Source organism: Rhinolophus hipposideros (genome assembly GCF_964194185.1).
Source record: "Rhinolophus hipposideros genome assembly, chromosome: 25".
Lineage (NCBI taxonomy): Eukaryota > Metazoa > Chordata > Mammalia > Chiroptera > Rhinolophidae > Rhinolophus > Rhinolophus hipposideros.
The window spans coordinates 22,911,397-22,933,204 of NC_138071.1; the positions used below are offsets into that span (position 1 = coordinate 22,911,397).

At 48.3% G+C, this 21,808-nt stretch overlaps 2 protein-coding genes across 2 annotated transcripts; one reads left to right on the forward strand and one right to left on the reverse strand.

Annotated features, from left to right (window-relative positions):
• LLCFC1 (LLLL and CFNLAS motif containing 1) lies at nt 1-847 on the forward strand (the record flags this gene model as incomplete). Its single annotated transcript, XM_081038513.1, has 2 exons — nt 1-142; nt 672-847. 2 exons carry the CDS (start codon nt 1-3, stop codon nt 845-847), a joined length of 318 nt encoding a protein of 105 aa, XP_080894639.1.
• A 693-nt stretch (nt 848-1,540) lies between these two features.
• Nucleotides 1,541-18,800, reverse strand: KEL (Kell metallo-endopeptidase (Kell blood group); the record flags this gene model as incomplete). Its single annotated transcript, XM_081038377.1, has 18 exons — nt 1,541-1,818; nt 2,554-2,649; nt 3,010-3,170; nt 3,373-3,440; nt 3,582-3,692; nt 3,846-3,946; nt 4,399-4,476; nt 4,721-4,819; nt 5,918-6,028; nt 10,851-10,980; nt 12,082-12,230; nt 12,456-12,644; nt 12,739-12,801; nt 15,683-15,829; nt 16,131-16,255; nt 17,921-18,079; nt 18,374-18,515; nt 18,777-18,800. 18 exons carry the CDS (start codon nt 18,798-18,800, stop codon nt 1,657-1,659), a joined length of 2,115 nt encoding a protein of 704 aa, XP_080894503.1. The 3' UTR covers nt 1,541-1,656.
• Between the last annotated feature and the right edge of the window lie 3,008 nt (nt 18,801-21,808).

Here is a 21,808-nt window from a genome sequence, read left to right on the forward strand (position 1 = left end):
ATGACATCCCTGGGCTCCCAGCTCTACAGGGCAGCTTTCCTGGCAGCCATCCTAACACTGCTGCAGGTGAAGGGGGTGAAGCCCCAGGAAGGGAACCCAGGCCCTAGTGAGAGGAGTCAGAAAGAGAAAACACCCTCTATAGGTAGGTCAAGAAAGAGGATAATTCTGCAGGCTAAGGACCAGATCTGTTTGGAGACAGTCCCAGATGACTTATGGGGCCAGAGTGAAATCTGAGCAGGGTCAGGTTATGGGAGAATACGCCAACCCCCTATTATTGTAGTGTGAGAGTGTCATGTGAAAAGGCCTGGTGCAGGGCATTGATTGGGGCTATACCACGGGTCAGCAGAAACTGCATGCGGCTGTCACGCATATGAGCACAGGTGCATTTGCTGGGATGAGTCTGGTTTTCATCCTTCTCTAAGGTCATCCCTCACTCTCCAAGTGGTGTACCACATGGAGGAGGAGGCCTAGAAATGGGGTGTACGTGCTCTTGAGTTGGAGTTGTGGTTGCACATAGATCAAAAGTGACCACCCGATGGAGCCTCGCTTCCCTGATCAAAGACAAGGATGGAGGCAAAGCCCCAGGCCCTAACTCTCCCCATCCTCCAACTCCTTCCTCTTTCTGGTGCAGGCCGGAGGTGTTTCAGGCCTTCCACTCTCCCGCGTTCCAGACCAGGATGCAGAGCAGTTTGAAGAGCACTTCGTGGCTTCCTCAGTGGGTGAGATGTGGCAGCTGGTGGACATGGCCCAGCAGGAGGACAAGACATTGGAGAACGCAGCCGTTCGTAACCACCTATTTGATCTCGCCTTCTGCTTGAATCTGGCCGGCGTCACGGTTTTTTTATGAGGACCATTGAGGCTGACGTGGTGGCCTGGTTCCTGGGTGAGGATCTGGACGCCTACCTCCGCTTCATGCTAGCCTCCTGACTCTCCCCTTGGGATGCCGGTCACGGCTCCCAGGGAAGATGCACACAGGGCTTCTTGCCCCCTTGCCAGCACCGTTTTCCCGCAGGATGCAGCGGAGGGCTTCTGGAACTGGCCTTTTAAATGCCATCGCCACTGCCGATTGCCTCCCCACACTCTGAGCTCCAACTCTCAGGGCCAGAGAAAGCAGGCCCATGCCGTCTCTCTCCACGCCTCTCCTGGCTTTGTTCAGGACAGCAGATTAGGGGAGGAGGCCGCTACAATAAAAGTAATATCAATAAAATCCTGAAAACAACTGGGGGCAGCTCTCTGAGACTTAAGCAAAGCCCCCTTATCTCTAATTGCTCAGCCTCTGGCCCACTGACCTTTAGACTCCCTCCCCCCTTTTCTGGTGCCGGACAGCGGCGGGGGCAGGCAGGTGACATGTTTCTTGCCGTCCCCTCTCCCCCATTCCAGACCAGGATCCAGAGCAGTTCAAAGAGCGCTTTGTGGCCTCCATATAGTTCTTTCCTTTTCTCGAGTCCACGGAACTCTGTTTGGAATTTTCTCCTCTTACCTGTTCTGACTTGTAGGCATAGAATACAGCACGAAAGAGTCACTAAGACACAGACAGAAGCCAAGTGCCAGATTTTATTTTTTGGAAAAGAAGGGGAGAGGAGACAGGGCCCTGATTCCATGGAAGGGGCAGGGAGATGGTGATACGTCTGCATTGAGGTCTCTTTGGTGGCCAGGTTACCAGAGCTGGCAGCGGCGGGAGGGATTCAGGAGGGTACCATATGGACAGGAGAAATATCTGGCGAAGGCTGGGGTGTTGCTGAGGGGCCCATGGACTCGAAGGGAGGGGGGGCTGTGAGTGTCTTGAGAATCCTGTGTGCTGGGCTCCCTACACATCACCTGGGGAGAAAGAGGTCCACATGGGGTGAGGAGAGGAGCAGAGTGGTTAAGGGGCAGTAGGCAGACCTGGTGAGTAGGGACAGCAGACAAGGATAACCGCAGCGATAGGAATGCACCAAGGGCCATGTGGAGAGAGGAAGCGTCTTGCCATTGGTAGGTCATTTATTCTAGCAGTCGGCGTCTGGGGCATGGCCTGGGCTGTGCCATCAGACCATTTGCAAGGGACCAAGAGGTGGGGTGTATTAGGCGAACTCTGTGCGGGGATCTTGAAGTGGACTGCGGAATTGGGGGCAGTGTCTGGTGAAGGCGCACACGGTACCTAGAGGGTCATGGCAGGTGGGAAGCACACCTGGGGGTTAGGTCTTCGAACAGAACTGTGGTCTATAGACAGTCCATTAAGGCTCATTTTTAAGGGGTTTGGATTTCTAAGAGAAGGCAGGAGAGGGGAAAAAATTTGAACGCCTGTCAGGGAGGGATTTGGGAGGAGAGTTTTTTCTTTTATTGCTTTTTTTTTTTTTTTTGAAGAGGGTGCTGAATTTGGTAGAAGAATTTGTAGCCACATGAAAGGATGGTCCCAAGGGGACACATGTGAAAGGACAACAGTGGGGACATCTGTGGCAGATGGTTGGGGGCATTTCGGGGAAGGAGTTTCAGAGAGGAGAGATGGTTTAAGCATTAACCATAGGGGGTTCATCTGACATGGAGCAGGCGTGGTGGGAGATGGCAGCTGCCTACCTGGGCATAGCTTAAGAAGAAGAGTTGGTGGGGGCTGAGATCCAGGCGGGGCAGGGTAGTCTCGCCATGGTGCCATAAGAGCCTGTTGTTGTATGCCTGGATATGGGGAATGATGGAGAGGACCCCTTAGGCTCCAGACCTGTGGCCATTTGGAAGCCTCATGCCCTGCACACAATACTCAAAACCAGTTCATGGCCCCTTTTCCAAGTTCTGCACTAAAACACTGGCCTCAGTCAGAAAAAAAAATGCATTGGTCAGCAAAGATCTGTGGATATCCTAGAAAAAGAGAGATCTATGGCGTAAGAGAGGGGTCTCCCAGCTGCCGTCTGTGCAGTGGGGATGTGAAGGGCAGAGAGCTTTGCAACTCTGTTAGCCTGGGGGATAGGAGAGGAAACACGGGACGGGTTGTCTATTCTGCTGGTGAGAATAGATCCTGGCCTTGGGAACGTGAGTCACCTGCAGTGCGATGGCCAGACTCCCCATGTCTGCGGCATTCTCCTGGAGGGTGCGGGAGCCATTGAAGGAGGTTCCGTTAGGTAACGGGAAGGCAGCGTAGTGATTCTCAAGGCACTGCAGTAGAGCACGGTTGTCACAGGCCAGGCAGCACCCAGGGAGTACTGTTGAAAATGGGGCAAGGGAATGAAATGGGGAGGCATAGCGCAGGGGTGAGGACATGGGGTACCACATACTGGGCTGGCTCCCGGGAGCATTGCCCAAGAGTGCCCTCATGTCACCTCCCTTTGTCCTTCTCTAGGCCTCCTTTGCAGCCTAAACTGGGGTCCCAATGGCCCCACCTCCCAAGGGCCCACTGTTACCCACAGAGCTGGGAGAAGATGCGCAACAGCTCGTGGGCCATGATGCTGCCAGCAGCGCCGAAGTTCACAGCCCTGGGGGAACAAGAGCTTGTCTTACCCCCAGAATCCTTCAACATGTTTAACCCCAATTCTCCAACTACAGGTCCCATCCATCATAACATCTGTCCATCACTCTTGGGAAACTTCCTGCCCAACCTCGAGAATGGCCCATACCTGGGGTAGCCGGGGTGGAAGAATGGGGGTTGGAGGAGTCCGGCTGGGAAGACCACCATATGGTCAGATGACGAATAGTGGGCGTTGACTTCCCAGGGGGATACTTTCCACCTGTGGGAAGAGCACATATGAACACTAACTCCATCATTTATTGCCCCCCCTAGACACATGCAGTCCCTTCCAACTGTCACCGTTCTGCTTCTCTGAGCCCCTGGCCTGCTTTCCTGCTCATCTTGGATGGACGTCTCTGGGCTGCTCTCATACCTGTGGTGAGGGGAAGGCTGGAAGGAGCTCTGGATAATTCTAGCTTGCCGGGATCGGACACTGCTCAGAAAAGACTGCAGGTAGCTGGGTCTGAGGCGAGTCTGGGAGGACGCAAAAGGGGACAAATGTCTGTGCTCACTGACATACCCTGATGGGTACATTTGAACCCAAACAGATAAGCCCTGACACACAGACGTCCCCTGTATAGTGGAAAGGAACACGACACCACCACCCATCCTGGGAGCCAGACAGGCTTCACGTGTGTCAGCACACAGCTCAACACACTCAGGTGAATCACAGGAATGCATGTGTACACACACACACACACACACACACACGCACACGCACACACACACACCATGACCTGAAAAAGTTCCGTTCTTCTCTTGGCAAAACCCACAGTGAGGATATTCACCCCTGAAGCCCAGCCAGCACCAGGAAAGGAAGGGGTTGGCTAGGATCACCCAGGGAAAATGGACGGTTTGCCACTCAGGTGGGTCAGGGTGTGAGGAAGTTGAGGTCTAAGGAGGAGCTGGCAGAGAAGGGGACCCACGTCATTGTATTCCTGTCTGGTCAGCACTGGCTCCAGGGCCCATTCTGGGGCCCCCATCATCACTTGCACTTGGGTGACCTGGGGAGAGACACAGGTAGAAAGAACTTAGTTACCCTGAGTCTATCAAAAGGAATTTCTTCTGCTCACTGCCTTTGTCTCCATCTTTTATATTGTCACCAGGGTGTGTGTGCCACATATTGGTGATTATACTTGCTGTGTGCCCTTGCACCTTTTGCTCTCTCCTCCTGCCACTGGGATCTCTTGACCCAAACCTCAATTCCACCCCTGCACGTCCCCACCTGTCAGTTTCTCCTGGCCTTACTTTGTCTTGGGCCTTTCTCCGGGTCTCCTCATCCATCCAGGGAAGCCTTCTGAGGTGAGTGATGAGGGCATCCTTGATAGCAGTGAATAATTCCATGGCCTGTGGGGGTGAGGGTATGGGAACAGACAAACAGTGAGTCACAGCCTTAGTCTTAGGTCCTGCCTGCCAGGCCTCTAGGAAGGGGCCCTGGCCCTGAGATGCTGCCAGAGAAGGGGTAAGGTCTCAGAAAGAGAGGAAAGAAAGTGGTATTTCCTAGGTGACCAAAAACCAAGGGTACAAAGATCTGTGGAGACAGAAAGGTGCCAAGCACAGAAAGTAAAGGTAGGAGCTGGTCCCTCCATGGGTCGACAGGCAAGAGAGTCTGTGGGGAGATCTCAACTCGCTGGGGGAGGGAGACTCATCCTTACACTTGGCCAGGCAATCCACTCAGAAAACTGGGAGAGGAAGAGGCTCTCAGGGGCTCTTGTCCTCTCATCCTCTTTCTTAAGGCATGTATTTCCTCTCTCCATCTTCCTGGGCTCTTTAGCTTCCCTACAAGCTGAAGTCTCTCCAGCTTCACAACCTAACTGTATAGTTATTGCTTTCCCAGCCATCCACCATCTTGTGTATATCTTTTCTTGATGGGGGAAATGGATGACAATATCAGAAGCCTAAGTTCAAATCCTAACTGCTATTTGACAGCTTGGGCAATTTACTTCATCTCTCTGTGCTTCAGTTCTCTCCCTTCTACAAAATTAGAATGATACTAGGAATTAAAGGAGTTCATGCAAAGTGCTTAGAAGAGTACCAGGCACGTGGTAGGCACGCAGAAAGTATTCAGTAGTTATTTATTTGCACAATGGAATGACTATATCATTCCATTCTCACGTTGTTTCATGTGTTGTTTAAAAAAATCATAAATAGGGAGTAGCCTTAGAGGTCATGGAGTACAATTTTCTCATTTTATGGTTGAGGAAACACAAGAGCAGGAAAGTTGGGTGACTTGTCCAAGCTGGTGCATGCTGTGTCCACGGTATGTCCAATAGCTAAACTGTGCAGACCTGGAAACATAGCATGTCCTTCTTTTGGCTCTCTCTGTGACTCCCTGACTCTTTAAATACATATACCATCGAGAAGGGCAAAGTCAACAGAATTAGGAGAGGATGGGTTGGGTGGGTAGGCTGGAGAGACATGGGCTGGGGAAGAGCTCTCACATACAGCACTCCGGGTGCTCGGGCTGAAGGTCTCACGAACAAACATGGCTGCCACGGTAGGCTTGAAGGCAGCGTCTGTCTCCTCCACGCACTCCATCCATCGAGGGCGGGTGGGCTATGGAGACAAAACTGGAATGAGTGGCTCTCATCAAGGTCAAGGGTCTTCCTCATCCATTTTCCCAGGCTAATCTTGTTTAGGCCTTTCCCCCAGTGGACACCGTTCTGGACATTCTGGGTTTGTCTCACTTTACTGTTATCCCTTTTGGTGGCACACATGGGTTCGTTGCTTCTCAGCAGAAAGGGGCTGAGTTGTCCTCTAGGATTAGTCTCCTGAACCTGGGTTGGAAAAATCATCCATGTTTGTTGCCTATTGAATTTGAAAGTGAGGCTTCTGGGAGGCAACCTTTTGGAGACCTGAAAGGCTCCTGGGACGGAGAGGACTAGAAGCTGAACCTCTCAACTTTGTGGGTCTCGTGGTTGCCCCATCCCAGACTCCCACCCTCTCATGATTCTTTGCTTAAAATGCAAACTGGAGAAGGACATTCCTTCTTCCTTTCCACCACCCCTCCCACCCCCCACACTCCCTAAATGGTTATCATGGGTCATATGGTAGGATCTTGTCTTATAAGGAAGAAAATTATCAGAGTGAAATTGGGTTTCAGACGCCATATTATTGGTAGGAGAAGAAAACAAGAGAAAAGACTAAGTGTATGAGTTCAGAGAGCTAAAAAAACTTTCAGCCAAAGCAGGATGAGACAAAAATAGGATGAGATGGTGGACATTTGCAACTTCAGAGGTGGAGAGCCGTTTAGGCACAACTCAAGGGGGCCTTGGCAATTGCGGTGTTTCTAACAGCAGGACAGAAGGAATAACAAAAAGAGAGATGCTGGGAGGTTTCAGTGGTGGGTTTGGATGGCTTTGACGAGCTAACCAAGGCAGACCGAGAAACATGTTCAAGGGGCAGGGATAAGGAATAAGGGAGCTGGCCTAAGGGAAAGCTGAGCTGGGACTTAGGAAAACCAGCTAATATGCAAATTTGGGGGAAGTCACAAGACTCCATTCCTGTAACTTATTTACTCTCCCCACAGATCTGCTCTCAGGGAAGGTAGTTAGACTGCCATTATGCTCTCTGGTCCTAAGAGTGGAGAGAGAGTTTATGGGGCTTCCCACAAAAGAGGAACCAGAAAGGGAAGGTCTGTATTGTTGAAGAAGAAACTCCTGGGTCTGCCTGTGAGGACGTTTATCATTTTGGAGGTTGCTCCAGACCTGGTCTCCCACATTGTATGTTCCTGTCCCCTCATCATGAGGCCTGTTAAGGACCCCGTGGGGAGAAGGGACTCTATAGGGTATCAGTTGGAGTTCTGAAACACAATGTGAAAAGCCAACACAAACTGAAAGGAAACCTGGGTCTGACAGCAATGACTGGGTCAACTGCAGGGTCTGCGGGCCACCCCCACAGGTCTCCCAACAGCAAGTTGGTTTCAGGGCTACACCCGCGGCAGCATCTGCCTTGAGCTTGACAGTGGGGATGTGCCTGCAGTGTGAAAACACACCTCCTGGTTCTTGAGTTGCTTCCTGATCCCTTTTGCTGGTGCCTGCCGCCTTCTCCAACAGACTTTGCCTGTTCCATGCCTGTCCCCATAGCCTGGGCCACAGCAGGCCCCAACCTGGTTAGTGGAAAGTATGGATGCCACCTTGGACTACCCATTGCTCACCCCTGTGCAACTCTGGGAATCATTAAACTGACTGTTGTTTAACACTTGGAAAATTATATGCAATGACTAACGGCCAATGTAGGATCACTGAGGATAAACAGCAATTACAAATAACAGCAATTTCTCTGGTTAATACGTTCAGCACACTAGGACAGACCACAGACCAGGAGTCACAAATTCAAACAGGGGCCATGGCATGGCATAACTCCAACCTGAGAACCACGGCCACGGAGGGATAATGACGAACTGCAGACAGCACACCCGGTCTGAGCCAAGCGGCATCACTTAACTCATCAGTTGTTGCCCTGGAGAAGGCTCACCCAGCGATGCCCAAGCTTCACCTTTACGATGACAAAAGGCTCGAAATCTGATTATTGGCATGCCATCTCGTAATTTTAGAATGTTGGCAATTAAATAAAAGTTGATAAAAGGCGTTAAAGGCCAACAAAACCCATGGATAGGTCAGATTCATCCTCAAGAACCATCTGAGCACTACATCTGCACAGAGAATTCAGCATTTACTGCACCGATTATTAACCTAAACCTCGGGCCTTCAGGTACACTAGTTCCAACTTCCTCAGAGTTCGAAGATGAGGTGACATAATACACTCAAACTACTACTCTGTAAATTCTGAAGTATTACCCCATCCTGTTGGCATTATTGTGATTTCAAGAAGGCGTTGTTAAAACCGCAAATGAATTCCTTGTGAATTAGAAGGAGAAAACTGGTAGATGATAGTAGACTGAGTAGATTCGCAGCAGGCTGAACCATAACGAAACATAAAAGATTAATGATTCCAACTTAGTATGAGTGTCCCTGACCGCCTCCACCCCACCCCCACCACCCGCCAGCCCACCTTCTCTAGCCCCTTTCCTGTTTTATTTCTCCATAACACGTATCCCACGGCACTTCTTGTCTTTCTCCCTCCGTTAGCATATAAGTGTCTGAGGGCAGAGATTTTGTCTGTTTTGTTCATGGCGATCTGTAGTGCCTAAAAAAGCATCTGGTAAGTAGCAGGTGCTCAGTAAATATTTGTTGCATAAATGAATGGATGAATCTATAGCTAGGTCTTCAATAACCTGACCTGACACTCTTCTTTCTTCAACATCTTTTTTTTTTTTTTTTTTTTTTTCTTCAACATCTTAATGGTAGTCTGGATGAAGATGCATTAAATAAAACTCCAAATGACCAAAAGTAGAAAAGAAAAGGTAATATAATGAATAATTGAAACAAATGTTGAGATTGCCTGGATAAATTGGGACACTGGACTGACTGTAACTAGCTCACATTTAACAGGTACAAATGTGAAGCCCTGCTTTTACTTCCCAAAACTCGGCTCTTCAAATTTGAATGGCTGAATAGCCATTTTTATTTTCTGTATATTCAAAATGAATGAACAGAATATGGTCAAATAAGGAGACTGAGCAGTCTTTCTGAATAAGGACACTATAAAGTAGAATTCATTTAGAAGAATATGGTTAGAGATTTACAATTAATGACCACTGGATAGAACCGTAAATTTTGGTCAAATCAAGGCAAAACCTTGACAGTGTCTTCGCCTCCACTCTCCCTTCTCACACCACACATCTGTCAGGAAATCCTGTCACTTACCTTCAAAATACATTCTTGTAGAGTATAAAACAGACCGATGCTATAGGCTCCCATTTCATGCTGAGAAAAGCCAAAAGCCTGACAGTAACCTACCAGGCCCTGTGTGCGCCCACCACTTCCTCTCCGATCTCCTCCCTGCTCTTCTCCCATTTGCTCTTTCTGTTCCAGTTGCCCTGGCTCCTTGCTGATTCCCAGACTCCTGGGGCATGCTCCTCCAGCAGCAGGCCTAGCTTCCTGCATGCCTAGTCTACTCTTCTCAACCAGGGCCACCAGCAAGACCCCTCCTATTACACCAAGCTTTAGCCAGCCTGCTCCCAGTGAAACGATGGCCCTTTCTTCACCAGAAAACTCCTTCAACTCTTTCGACATGAATTCCATTCTACTTCCTGCACAGAGATCCCACCGGTCAGTCAAACACACCCAGATTTCACTCCCTCTTGGGAATTCCAAGAGAACGTGTTGTCTTAACCAGAGATTTCTTGGAATGCAGCTATGCCCTTTCATTTATTTGGTGTACATCTGCTTTTGTGCTCCAAGGACAGAGTGGAGTAGTTACAACACAGACCATATGGACCACAAAGTCAAAAAATTTATTATCTTGACCTTTATAGAAAGAATTCACCAACCCATTTTCTGTACCACCCACTTATTTCTCAATCCTGCAGAGTATGTAGTTAAAAACATGGCCTCTTGAGCCGGCTGTTTTGGTGTCTGTTCCTTCACTTATGAACTGTGTGGTCTTGCAAAAGTTACTTGTCCTTTCTGAGGACCTCAGAGTGTTTCTGGGAGGATTAAATAAAATCATTTATGCTAAAATGTTCTGTGCAACGCCCGACATACAGTAACTACTCAGTGCATATCAGCTATTATTATTATGGGCCATATTCGGTATTGTTGTTCCAGAGAGGTAAGGTGGCTTCCCCAAAGCCACACAACCATTTGTTGGTAGAACTGGATTCAGCTTTTAAGTCCAAGGACAATTACATATCTTAATGGATATATAAGAATATACATATATATAATAGTATATGCACATATATGTGTGTACACACACACACACACTCACACACACACACACACGCTCACACAGGGTGCCAAAAAAGTGTACACACATTTTAAGAAAGTAAAAAACTGACACTCCACTGGATGTCAGAGATGGATTCTCTGTCAAGTATATTTGAGCATCAAAGACTGGAATCCCCAAGACGGGAAGACCACTGCTGGCTACATCTGTCTCTCCTCCCAGGAATCCTAAGCTTTAGGTCCACATCCTCAAATCACAGAGCACAGGATAGCAAGGCAAATAGTTTAAGGGTCATGACAAAGGAAGAGAAGTTCTTGGTAATTTACAGTTTATATTTAAACTTGAATACTCAGCGAAAGGCCATAGATGTAGCCAGACGTATGCCTAAAAGGTCTGGTACCTGGTACCTCAGATCTCAAGGAAAGCATTGTGGACCCAACCTGTCTGCTTCCATGAAGAGTCCAGACACTGAAAGTCATCTACCTTCATGTCCCCTCCCTGAGACAGACATGCCAACATTTATCCCTCAAAATGACAGATGCTTCTTTAGCCCCAGTGTGGGCCCTGCACCCCCTCCTCTCCTTACCGTGGGTGGTTGTTCTGTCAGTTCCCGCACTTTCTTGTTCAGCAACCTGCGTGCTTCCTGGAATTTACTGTCCAGGGCTGGAGAAAGGGCCTCCACCAGCCCAAAGATCATGTGACTCTGCAGATAGTCCCTGTGGAGAGAAAAGAGGCCCACACATACACCCCAGGGCTCTGAGGTCCCCTCAAGTAACGCCTCCCCTGTGTAGGTCCCCCTGACTCCTGGGAGAAACCCCTTTTCCTCCGTATTTATAGAGAATAACTGACTGTGAACAAGTGAAGAAGAGCTTTCCTCGGTGTGGGTTGGAGTGGGGTTGGAGAACAACAGAAGAAAGAACTGATGAAGAGGCAGGCTTCTTAAGTCACAGGGAGAGAAGGATCTGGACTTAGATTTAACAAAACTGATTCATCTACTCCCACAACCAAGAAATCTCAGCTCATCTGAAGATGTATCTTCTAAGAACAACAAAGCTGGGATCCGGGCCCTTTCTCTGCTCTGCCGACCACTCTCTTACCATGTTTGATTTGTGCCCTGACGTAAACCTGCTCACGCCCACAGAAATGGTGGTTTGCTTCTGTCAAAAAACATCTCTAGGTGTTGCTGCCACTGAGTTACTATAAAGAAGGGCCCAAGCCCCTGGAAGGAAGTCACTGCCCTCAGGTGGTGGCCACACAGGTATCAGGGATAGCAGAGAGCCCAACACAGAGCCTCACCCTCATGTCCCCCCACCTTCCTCGACTTCCTGATCTTTATCACAAGGGCCCCTGGGATCCTCCCATCACAGCTGAGAAATGGCCTCTCCCTCAGCTTGGCCCCCAGAACACCCCAGCCTTCATCTCCCCCATCTCATGTGCCTTCCCCTCCCATCCACAGCCCTCAGCTGTGTCCCAGCTGTCCCCAGTGACTGGCCTTCAGCATCTCCTAGAGCTCAGTGGGTCTTCGCAGGCTGGGTTATACTCCCAGAAAACACTGTGTATTGACAGACACCTGTCTCCCCTCATTTCATGTGTGTCTTCCCTTCCCCTTGCCCCCCAAGCTTCTCATACTTCCTGTTTCCTCCAGTTCCTCTTGGATAAGCCACCCCATCTCCGCCCCATGTATCCATGGATCCCTCCCACACTCCTGGGAGGCCCTTACAGCCTGCATTCTCCAAAGCCACCTGTGTCCCTGAGAACTGTGGGCCCTCAGACTCTTTCCATCACCCTGTACTTCCCCGATCCCATGTGGGGCAAACCTGTGTTCCAACAGCTGTTTTTCCAACACTTTCGACATGTTTTGCAAATAGTCCAGGTCATGGACCACAACTAGCTGGGAGGGGCTCAGGGACATCGGTGTGAATGTCGCTTGTAGGCAGGACAACCAGTCGATGGCAGGGGCCATTTCCTTAGAAGAGGGACACAAAAACTAAGGGGAACGGAAAAGAGGCGGGAGGGGAAGAGCGTCCCCTCCTTCAGGGTTTGAGGGGGATGGTTGGGGCAAAGGATGGAGCCAAAAATGTTAGGGATGGAAAGGAATTAAGGGAATGAGGAGAAAGAATACAAGGAAGTCAAGCAAGTTTGGGAGAGAGATCCTCATGCCCATCTTCCTCCAGGCCCCGGTCAAAGGCACCTGCAGTTGGTCAATAGTGACCATCTGGAAGAGCTTTCCCTGGGTCCGCTGCTGGCCTGGGGGCCTCAGAAACCGGGACAGCTGCGAGGTAATGGAAATGGACAAGTAGGCATGTTCTTGCACCTTGCTTAGATTTCCTCCCAGCAACTGTCCCAGGCGATTCAGGTAAGTCAGGTATTCCCGTAGGATCTGGGGGAGGAAAATCCTCAGTCACAGGCACGAATGACCCCTGCCTTTCTCCTACTGTCAGAGGTCAGGACTTTTGTCCACTGCACCACCTTACCTGGGCATAGTTCTTCTGTTCCAGCTCTTGCCCGAGGGGAATGTCAAACTCTGGCTGGTCTATCTGGACACAAGAGAGACTGAAGAGAACTGAGTAGTGTGGAGGAAGGAGGGGACAGGTGTGGGGAGATGGGGACTGTACCTGGGAAGATGGCTTTGGGTGATGGAATAATTCAGGCACAGGGAGGGCACAAGGGTACAAAGCAAGGAAGGGGTTGGTGGTTAGGGGCAAGGGGGAACAGAGTTCAGATATGGAATTGTGAAGAGAAGGTGGGTATTTCAACCAGTATACGGGGTGCTCAGGGAGAGAAGCATAATAATCCATGTTATGAAGGGAATCATTTCCTGGGCTAGGGCCAAGTCTAGGGTGAAGGGAGTAAGATACCCATCTCAGGTGCACAATTTAGAGGTATCGAAAACTCAGTAATCAAGATAAACAGTATCTTAATGGATATTTTTAAAAATCCATGCTGAATAAAATTATAAAGCTCGGTATTTCCCCCCAAAATTCACAGTGTATTTTTGATCCATTTTTTAAATTGTAAATGTCTTCAAAAAAAGTCTATAATAGAGTTTTGAGCCATTTGGAAAAAAAAAAAATATCGTCCTTTTTTTCCCCAAAAAAATATACACAATGAACAAAAACTTGATGGATCATCGTGGATTATTGCATTGACTTTGGTTTTCAAAAATATTCATTAAAATAGGACTTACCTTGATTCCTAAGTTGTGGGGACCCTCTTCAATTTTCAACCCCAGGCAAGTGGCTCGCTGACTTCCCTCACTCACCTTCATGCGGGCACTGTGCCCTTGATTCTATTCTGAAGATTGTTTCTCCCACACTTTTCCTTTTTCGTTTTCAACTTCAATTTCCCACTCCCACTTTGAACCATACACTTTCCCCCATCTTGTAAAAAATACTTTCACTTGATTCCTTTGTCACATTTTACATCCTAACTTGAAAGAACTAAAAGTCATCTATACCCTTGAGCTCCAATTTCCTTACCTTCCTCCTAAACCCTGTACAATCTGTGGCCATTTCCATAATCGTTTTTGATATTATCTCTAGGAGGTTTGCAATGGTGTCTTCTCATTCCTTATTCTCTGAGCTCAGAAGTCTTAGGACAAAGATGACTCCTCCCTCCAGACAGGAAACTGGCCCATGCCCTGTCCTTTGTGGCTCCTCGGTGCTGGTCTGACTGCCCTTCCCTGTCTGTATTGCTCTTCTCTGCCCCCACACCACTCGTTGGGGTGCTACCTCTGCAGTCCATTCTCTCTATCTATTCTTCCCCTCAGAGTCCATCCAGTCTCAAGATAATGGTAACCACCGTCCCCCATTCACATCACATCAAAATGGTGGGGTCATTTTCCAATTTCTCCATTTCTTTATGTATATTCAGTCAATTACCAAGTCTTCTGGAACCACCATGGACCATGACCAAGGATAAAGTCCTTTCCATTTCTACCATAATCATCTTCATTCAGACCTCCAAAATTGCTCATCTGGATTCCTCAACACCAACAGGCTTACCTCGCAAACTGCTGACTCTACTTAAGCTCAATGAACAACCGTCGTATTTGAAAGACCTCAGTAGATTTTTTTTCTTCTAGTATATCAAAAGTTATCACCCGGTCTAGCTTCTTAGGCCAGGAATAACCAGGCCCAACCTCATATTTTCAGCCTTACTTTTACCTCTGACTGTACCCCACTGGCACCCCCATATTCTCTGTTCAACAGACCCGCCTTCTCACTGACCCCACTGAGAAGTCACACCATTCCAGGCTTTCCCTTAGCTCAGGATTTTCCCCATAGCCTTTTAATACTCTTTAGCTTCACCTTTATCTGTGTGAATCAACAGCTTCGAGGCTCAGCTCACAGTCTCCCTTCTCTGAGCCTTTCCTTAACCATTTCAGATCATAACGAATCCTCAAAGGCCACACCAGTTTCCTTTAAAAACGAAGTTCATACTGACTATCAGTTCTTCTTGTATATTCATCCTCTTACAAATTTGTGAAATTTTTGAGAATGGGGCCAAATACATAGCATCATATTGCCCACCACAATACTGATGCTTCCAATGTTTTTATATATTTACTTGCTCAACAAACACCTGGTGTGGGCCTCTAGATGCCTGGCCTTGTGCTAGGTCCCAAGAAACAAAGGTGAAAAGGTATGGCCCTGCTTTTAAGAGGGTTAGCGTCTTCAGCATTCAGTATTAAATGATGCCCAGAGCATGGGAAATGGGAGGATGGAGCAGTTCCCTAACTCTTAGCCAGGATGTCGGTGGAGACTTCCTGTAAGAGATAATGATGAAAGCCGAAATTTGAAAAATACTATGTAAGTTTTCTGGGCTGAGTATGTGGGGTTGGGAATTAATGTTGCAGGCAAAGGGAGCCATATATGCAAAGAACGAAGGAATGTTCTTGGAGCTAAAAGTGAGTAAGCATGGCTTGGAGTTTAAGGGGAAGAAGGCTGCAGCAGGATACAAGACTGGAGAAGTTTGTAGGGGTCAGATTGTAAGAGGACTTGCAAGGTATTGCTAACAATTAAGAACTAGATCCTGATCCCTGGTGAGTCCTCGAAGGCACATAAGCAGAGATCATAGCATAGTTAGCTCTTGAATTAGAAAGGTCCCTCTGGAGAAAATGAAGAGTGAATAATAGGAGGGCAATACTGGAGATAGAGGGCTAGTTAAGAGGCTCTACAATAATCAAATCAAGTAAGGAAGATCAAAATTACTTCTGCCTTTCCAGAACTGGCCTTGCTGCTCCTTTCCTGAATCTCACCTAGTGTGTCTGACTCTCACATCAATAATTTGCCCTAAAGATAGGTCTTTCCCCTACATTGCATATTCATCCTATCTCCCCAACTGGTGACCTGCCTCTAAAGCTAGAATTTGAGGGAGGCCCAGGTCGCACTACATTTTTGCCAGTACATCTCTCACCTGGATGACTAGCTGGTGTGGAGGGCTGGGATGAGGGCTCAGGTAAGCTCTGAAGAATGGGAAGTGACCATATTGACTCATCAGAAGTCTCAGAGTTCGGTTAAAATCTAAGGAAGTCCAATTACCGGATATTTGCCAACCTCCAAGCTGGAAGAAGAGAGACAAGGCTCAGCACAAGGGATGTCATCTCTGACACCTCTACCCCATTTCTCAGAGAGCTGCTGCTTGTTGACTTCTGCTCTGAGCTTGTTGATCCCTCTAAGGCTCCACGTCTATCCTTCTTTCTCCAGCTGTACCCGAGGTCCTAGTACAGCATTGTCATTTCTATCTCCCTCTTAGAACTTGGGGATCCCTAGGAAAGAGACCCCGCTCAAAAAAAAAATGGCAGCCTTGAGCATACATTGGTCCATGCAATATGTATCCAGAAAAGTTATGCCCCATGCCTCACCTCCTCAATAATTTGTCTGAGGGGACCTGCCCCTGCAGCTTCAATGGCATCTGTGTCCATGCAGGAGCTGTAGAATTGGAAGGCTTTCTCCTCCTCAGATCCTGGGTGCCAGGTCCCTGAGGATTCTAGAAAAGAAGCATGGCTGAATTAAAGGAGGGATGCCAGCGTAGAGACAAGCAGAGAAGGTATGAGACAGGGCACTTATAGGAAAAAAAAGGAAAAGTTCTTGGGAAAAAAAACGAAGGAAGGGTAGAAATGGAGGGGTGAGAAAAATTGGGAATATGGGAGGACTGTCCAATTTGGACTGGATCAACTGGATGGAAGAATAAGAGCAGGGAAGTGAGTGTGATAAAGACAATGTAGAAAATAACAGCAAGGTGAGAAAGAAATAAGGAAGAAAAGACAGGGAAGAAAAGGAAGGGATAGGAATAAGTAGAATATGGATAAAGGTGAAAGAGTAAAAATGGAAGGCAGGAGGGACATGAATGAAGGAATTAGAAAAATTCAGGAAATCAGAGAACTTTAATGGATTGGAGAGAGGAAAACTCATAAAGGTTTAGCAAAGAGAAGAAACAGGGCGGGCTTCCCTAGTCTAGACTTTCCTCACTCTTTGATCACAGGAAACAAACAAACACGTGACAATAACCCAAAAACATATCCATTTAAATCACTCACCCTCTAATACCTAACACTTCTCCCTCAGTCCCCCTGATAGTCCTTCATTCCATTGTGGGCAACAACATTTATCCTAAGCCTGTTGTTTCTTTTCATCTCTGTGCCTTAACTGAAGCATGGCCCCCACCAAGGGAGAGCCTGCTTCTACAATTTCTGCATCACAAGAAGGGCAGAGGGATACATTTATTTCTCCCAAATTCCAACTGTTACTGTCAACATGTTCTCTAGGTTCCCTTACACTGAAAGTACATTCCTATCTCATATGTTCCTATTCCCAAATCCATACCACAACCCACCAACTTCCTGGGATCCACTTCCAACCTCCTAGATGGCCTCAGTTCCTTCCTCATAGATGTCCTCTCCGTTCTTTTCTCCATGCCTCCATCTACAGGAATTTTCTTTATCCCTGGGGTTTCTAACTTGGTTCTCCTCTTCTTCCAGCATAGCTTCTGTGCTTATCTACCTCCACTCCCTTACACACAGCGATATGAAGTCCTTTCTATCACTTCTCACTTCACTATCCCACTTCTTTCCTGTCTCCATCATCTCCAATCATTCATCCCCATTATCCCACTTCTTCCAGTTCAACTTGCATGCCATGGTCCAAGGATTTAGTGGAGAACAGGAGGTAATTGTGAGAGAGGGGGACTTATTGTGAGGGAGAGGAGAACAGTGGCTAGGGGGCATCAGAAGACAAGAAGCGTTTGAAGGCTAGAGACTGAGTAATAGAGAGAAGAGTTGAAGCACAAGAGGTCTTGAGAAGATGCTGGTGGGGGAAGATACCAGGTAGAGGATAGAAACTGAGAACTTAGGGGAGATGGCAAGGAAGATTGAGCTTGGTAAAAGGGTTAACTGGGGAGAATGGAGCGGTCGGTCGTGGATAAACAGGAAATGAAAGAGGATAGGAAGTACGTAAAGAAAAGATGAAGAGAGGGACCAAAAGAGATGGATGAGAGGAGGGACCTGAGAGAGAAACAAATCTAGGTAGGCAGTGCTCTGAGAGCCCATTGGGGGCAGTGCAGACCAGTTCCATCAACCAATGCTTTGGGATAGTTATGATGTTTCTAGGCTCAGTCACCCATTTGCACAGACAATCTTTGCCCTGTTTTCCTTACCCAGTATTCTCTGAAGTTGTCTCTTGATCTCCTCAGCAAGAGTACCTTTGGCCTTTCCGCAGGCAAAGCTGAAGAAGTCGGTGCAGGGGGGCACACTAATGTTCCCAGATTTCAGGTAATGTTCCAGGAGACGCCGACACACAGGAGTGTCACAAGGGCCTGTGGGGAAAAGCTCAGAGCTGGGAACGAAGAGACAGGGAGATGAGGGCTCCCCCAAGGGGCTAGGCAAGGGAACACCTGGCGAGGAGGAAGGAGAGACCCTGGTGAGAAGGAAATGATCTGACTGGTGCATGGGAGTGGGATTCAGGGAGGAAGAACTCGGGAAGGTGGTAGATGGGAGGGGCGGTCAGGATGAATGATGAATGAAGGCAGTGGGCATGGAGCCTCAGGATGATGGACAGACAGGGGCCTGTGACTGAGGGGGTGCTGACTGGGTTCCAGGATCCTGCTTACGAGGTCTACAGCTCCAGAAGATGTAGATAAAAAGCACACAAGAACCAAGGAGCACGCTTAAAAACAGGACAGTGGTGAACAGCTGCCTGGCCATGGCCTGCCATCTGCTCCGCTCAGTGGGCTGCCCCTCTTCTGGAGGTCTCTGTGTACCGGGGGAACGAGGAGAGGATTGGGGAGAGGGGTGGGAAAGGGAAGAGGAGAGGTGAGGAGAGAGAATACGTAAGTTAGTGCCGGGGCCCCCTTGTACAGAGGCCATTCTCCCTAAACCCAGCCCTGTTTGGACCCCTGCGCAGACAAGAGGCTGGGCCTGTCCTGGGAAGGACCAAGCAGGCGTGAGGGGTGGGACGTTAGAGCAGCGAGGTTCTCAGAAGTCTGTCCAGGGCAGGTTGAGGATGTCACTCACCTCCTGGCTCCAGAGAGCCCCCATTGCCCTGGCCGGGTCGGTCCCCGTGGTTCTCCCCACTCTTGCCTCTACCCTCCTGAACCAAGTGAGCAGAAGGGAGAGAGAAGCTGGTTCAGGCAGGGGGGTGCATGAAAGAGAGTTAGTTATATCAGCTTATTGTGATACCTCCGCCTGCCCACCCTCCCCACACACACCTATTTTCATCCTAAGGCAGTGTTCCCAGAGGGCTTCAGAATGAACCTGTCCGCTGGATGTCCCACTGCTTCTCCACTCTCCCATCACCTCTCTTTCCTCTCTCATTTCTACTCTCCAAGCCTCTCACAACCTCCTCTCGAGTGGGGGACAGGGCCTTCTCACAGAGTAACCACCCCGACTCTCCACCCAAGACATCTGACTCCAAAACGAAATGGTTTTCTCCAGGGGACTTGCCGTCTGTCTATCCGTCCGTCTGTCCTTCGCTCTGGCTCCCCAAATTCTCCCTGGTTCTGGTCTAGGCACCTGGCCTGAGAACAAGGATTCAGGAAATGGCCCCCTCCAACCCCACCCCAGTTCCTTCCTCCTAGAAAAGGGGAACATCTGCCGCTGGACGTGCCCTGTCCCCCAACACACACTATTGGCCTCTGGGTGGGGCCTGTTTATCAGTCAGGAGGCACCCAGGCCTCTCCTCCTTTATCTCAGCTTCTCAGGGGAGGCAAAAGGGAACGTCTTTGCTCCCCAAGCAATCTTGCCTTCGGGCGGCTCCGCTTGCCCGGCTCCGTGCCTTTGCTGACGGAGTTTCTTTATTTTTAGAATATTCTGTCTCCTCTCCTTTCACCTATGATTGAAATCTCTTGGATTCTTTGATTCTTGGGTCAAATGCCATCTTAGCCGGGATTTCTCTAAAGCACGATTGGTGGCTGCTCAGGGAGTGTCCCTGTCCTGCTGGTTGCAGGTAGAACCGTGCATGAAAATGGCCACCAAACTAGGAAACCTAATCTGCTCACTACTCGCTCTGTGGTAATAAACAAGCCACTGAAACCCTCAGGCAGGTGAACAAGTTTTGTCATCATGAAAATGAGGATAATATTTGCCTCTGCCTACCTCACAGGGTCTCCTACCTTCTCCAGAGGACAGAAGCATCACTGAGCCTCTCATTCCTTTGTTCTGTGCCCTGTTATACAGGGGCCTGCACTGTCACTTCCCTATCACCTGCAAACTCTTTAGTGGCAGGGATCATGTCCCTTTTTCCTTCACACCCACCTAAGATGCTTCATAAATATTAGGTGGGATGAAGTGTGTGCCAAGCCAGAAAATTCCTTTCCCTTTCCCATCATACTGAGCCCTCCCTTGGGCTCTCAGTGAGCACGTCTCTGAGAGAAGATATTGCTTGTTTCCCATCCCAGGCAAAATGGCATTTATCAGGATAATCACACTAATGTGCCCTGGCAACATTTTCTGATCACATCAGCACTGGGCTATGGTGCATGTGTTGGGATAGAATGAAGAACGGCTCGATGGCTGGAGAAATGGAATAAAGGTACTATGGTGACAGAGGCCACATTACAGACAATCAAGAAAGTCATGAAGAAAAGTCCAGACTTCACACATTAGAGAAGAAGGGGTTGAAGACTTTTGAGGAAAATTCTGAAATGATGAAAATAATATCTACAAAAGGCGGCTAGGGTATGGAATCTGGATTGATTAGGTAACAGACAAGAGACCCAGTAGCTAGTTTGTGGGTTCAGAAATGAAGGGAGGGCCTGGCCCAGGGTGAGAGCAGAGGGGAAGAAAACACTTGGAAAGAAAAATTGTATGGAAGAAAATAAAGTCAAGGAAACTGACGGAATTAGAAGGTCGGTATAACAGAGTTACAGGTGAGCTGTAGGCTTTATTTCTGGGTGCCCAGGAGAGCAGTGATGCCAGTGACAGAAAAAGTGGAATTTTGGTTAAGGGTTGGAATTGGGATCATCTTGAGAGCAAAATGATTCAAGATTTTAGAGGTTTGGGGTCTCTTCCAGAAAGTGCAATACTCTACCCATGAACTTCCAGTTTCCTTCACACCTAATCCCTTCCCCACTCCTTTTCTACCAGTCAGATCTTCTGGGCTGATGTGTCTCTAGGAAAATAATAATAGGGACAATTCTGATTAGCTGGGAGTGAGGTAAAGCACTGTGCTGTGTGACATTAGCCCTTTACAGCCACTGTGGCCTCAGCTTAGGTTCTCTCCCTATTGGAGAAGCTGAGCCAACCATAGAGCTATGGCAACATGGCTGCCAGTCCACCCCTCCCTTCCCTGCTGCCTCCCGATGGCAAAGTAACCTCTGTTCTGGGAGCTGTCTCAGGAGCGTAACTCCCCTTATCTCCCAAGTCCTACTCTGCAGTGACTCATCACCACCACAGCCAGGCCCAGTCATACCATCACCTCCAGTGGAGCAGCCATCATTCAGCAAAGAGAGCTCCAGTTACCAACCACTGGCTCATGCAGCAGGCACACATTTATTTTTGCAGACATTTGTCTCCTGGTGGCTTTAATTGTTCTTTCCAGGCTATTCCAATTCTAGGATTTTTGTTTGAAACCATAATAATATAAAAATAATCATAATAACAATAGTATCTCCTTTTTACTGAGCATTTCCTATAAGCCAGGGACTATGATAAATGCTTTGCTTACATAGAGAGTGCCAAAAAATGTATACACATTTTAAGAAAGGAAAACTGTATTAAAATTGTAATACTCAACATACACCGATAACAAAAGTTGAATACAAGACATCTTTGACTTCTGCAAAAACAAGAGGTGCTCCAAGTGGTTCCCATCAGCGTCCAGACACTTCTGATTATGGCGAACTACTGCCTGAGCAACGTTGACCAAACTGTCCACTTGTATACATGCTTTTGCCACCCCCGGGATATACTCGTATCTCTATTCAGTCTTCGCAGTCATTCTAAGAGCTAGTATTTCCCCCATTTGACAGATGAGAAAACACAGAAGTACAATAGACTTGCCCAAAATTATTATACAGAGTCAATAATTATCAGAGCTGGGAATCAAA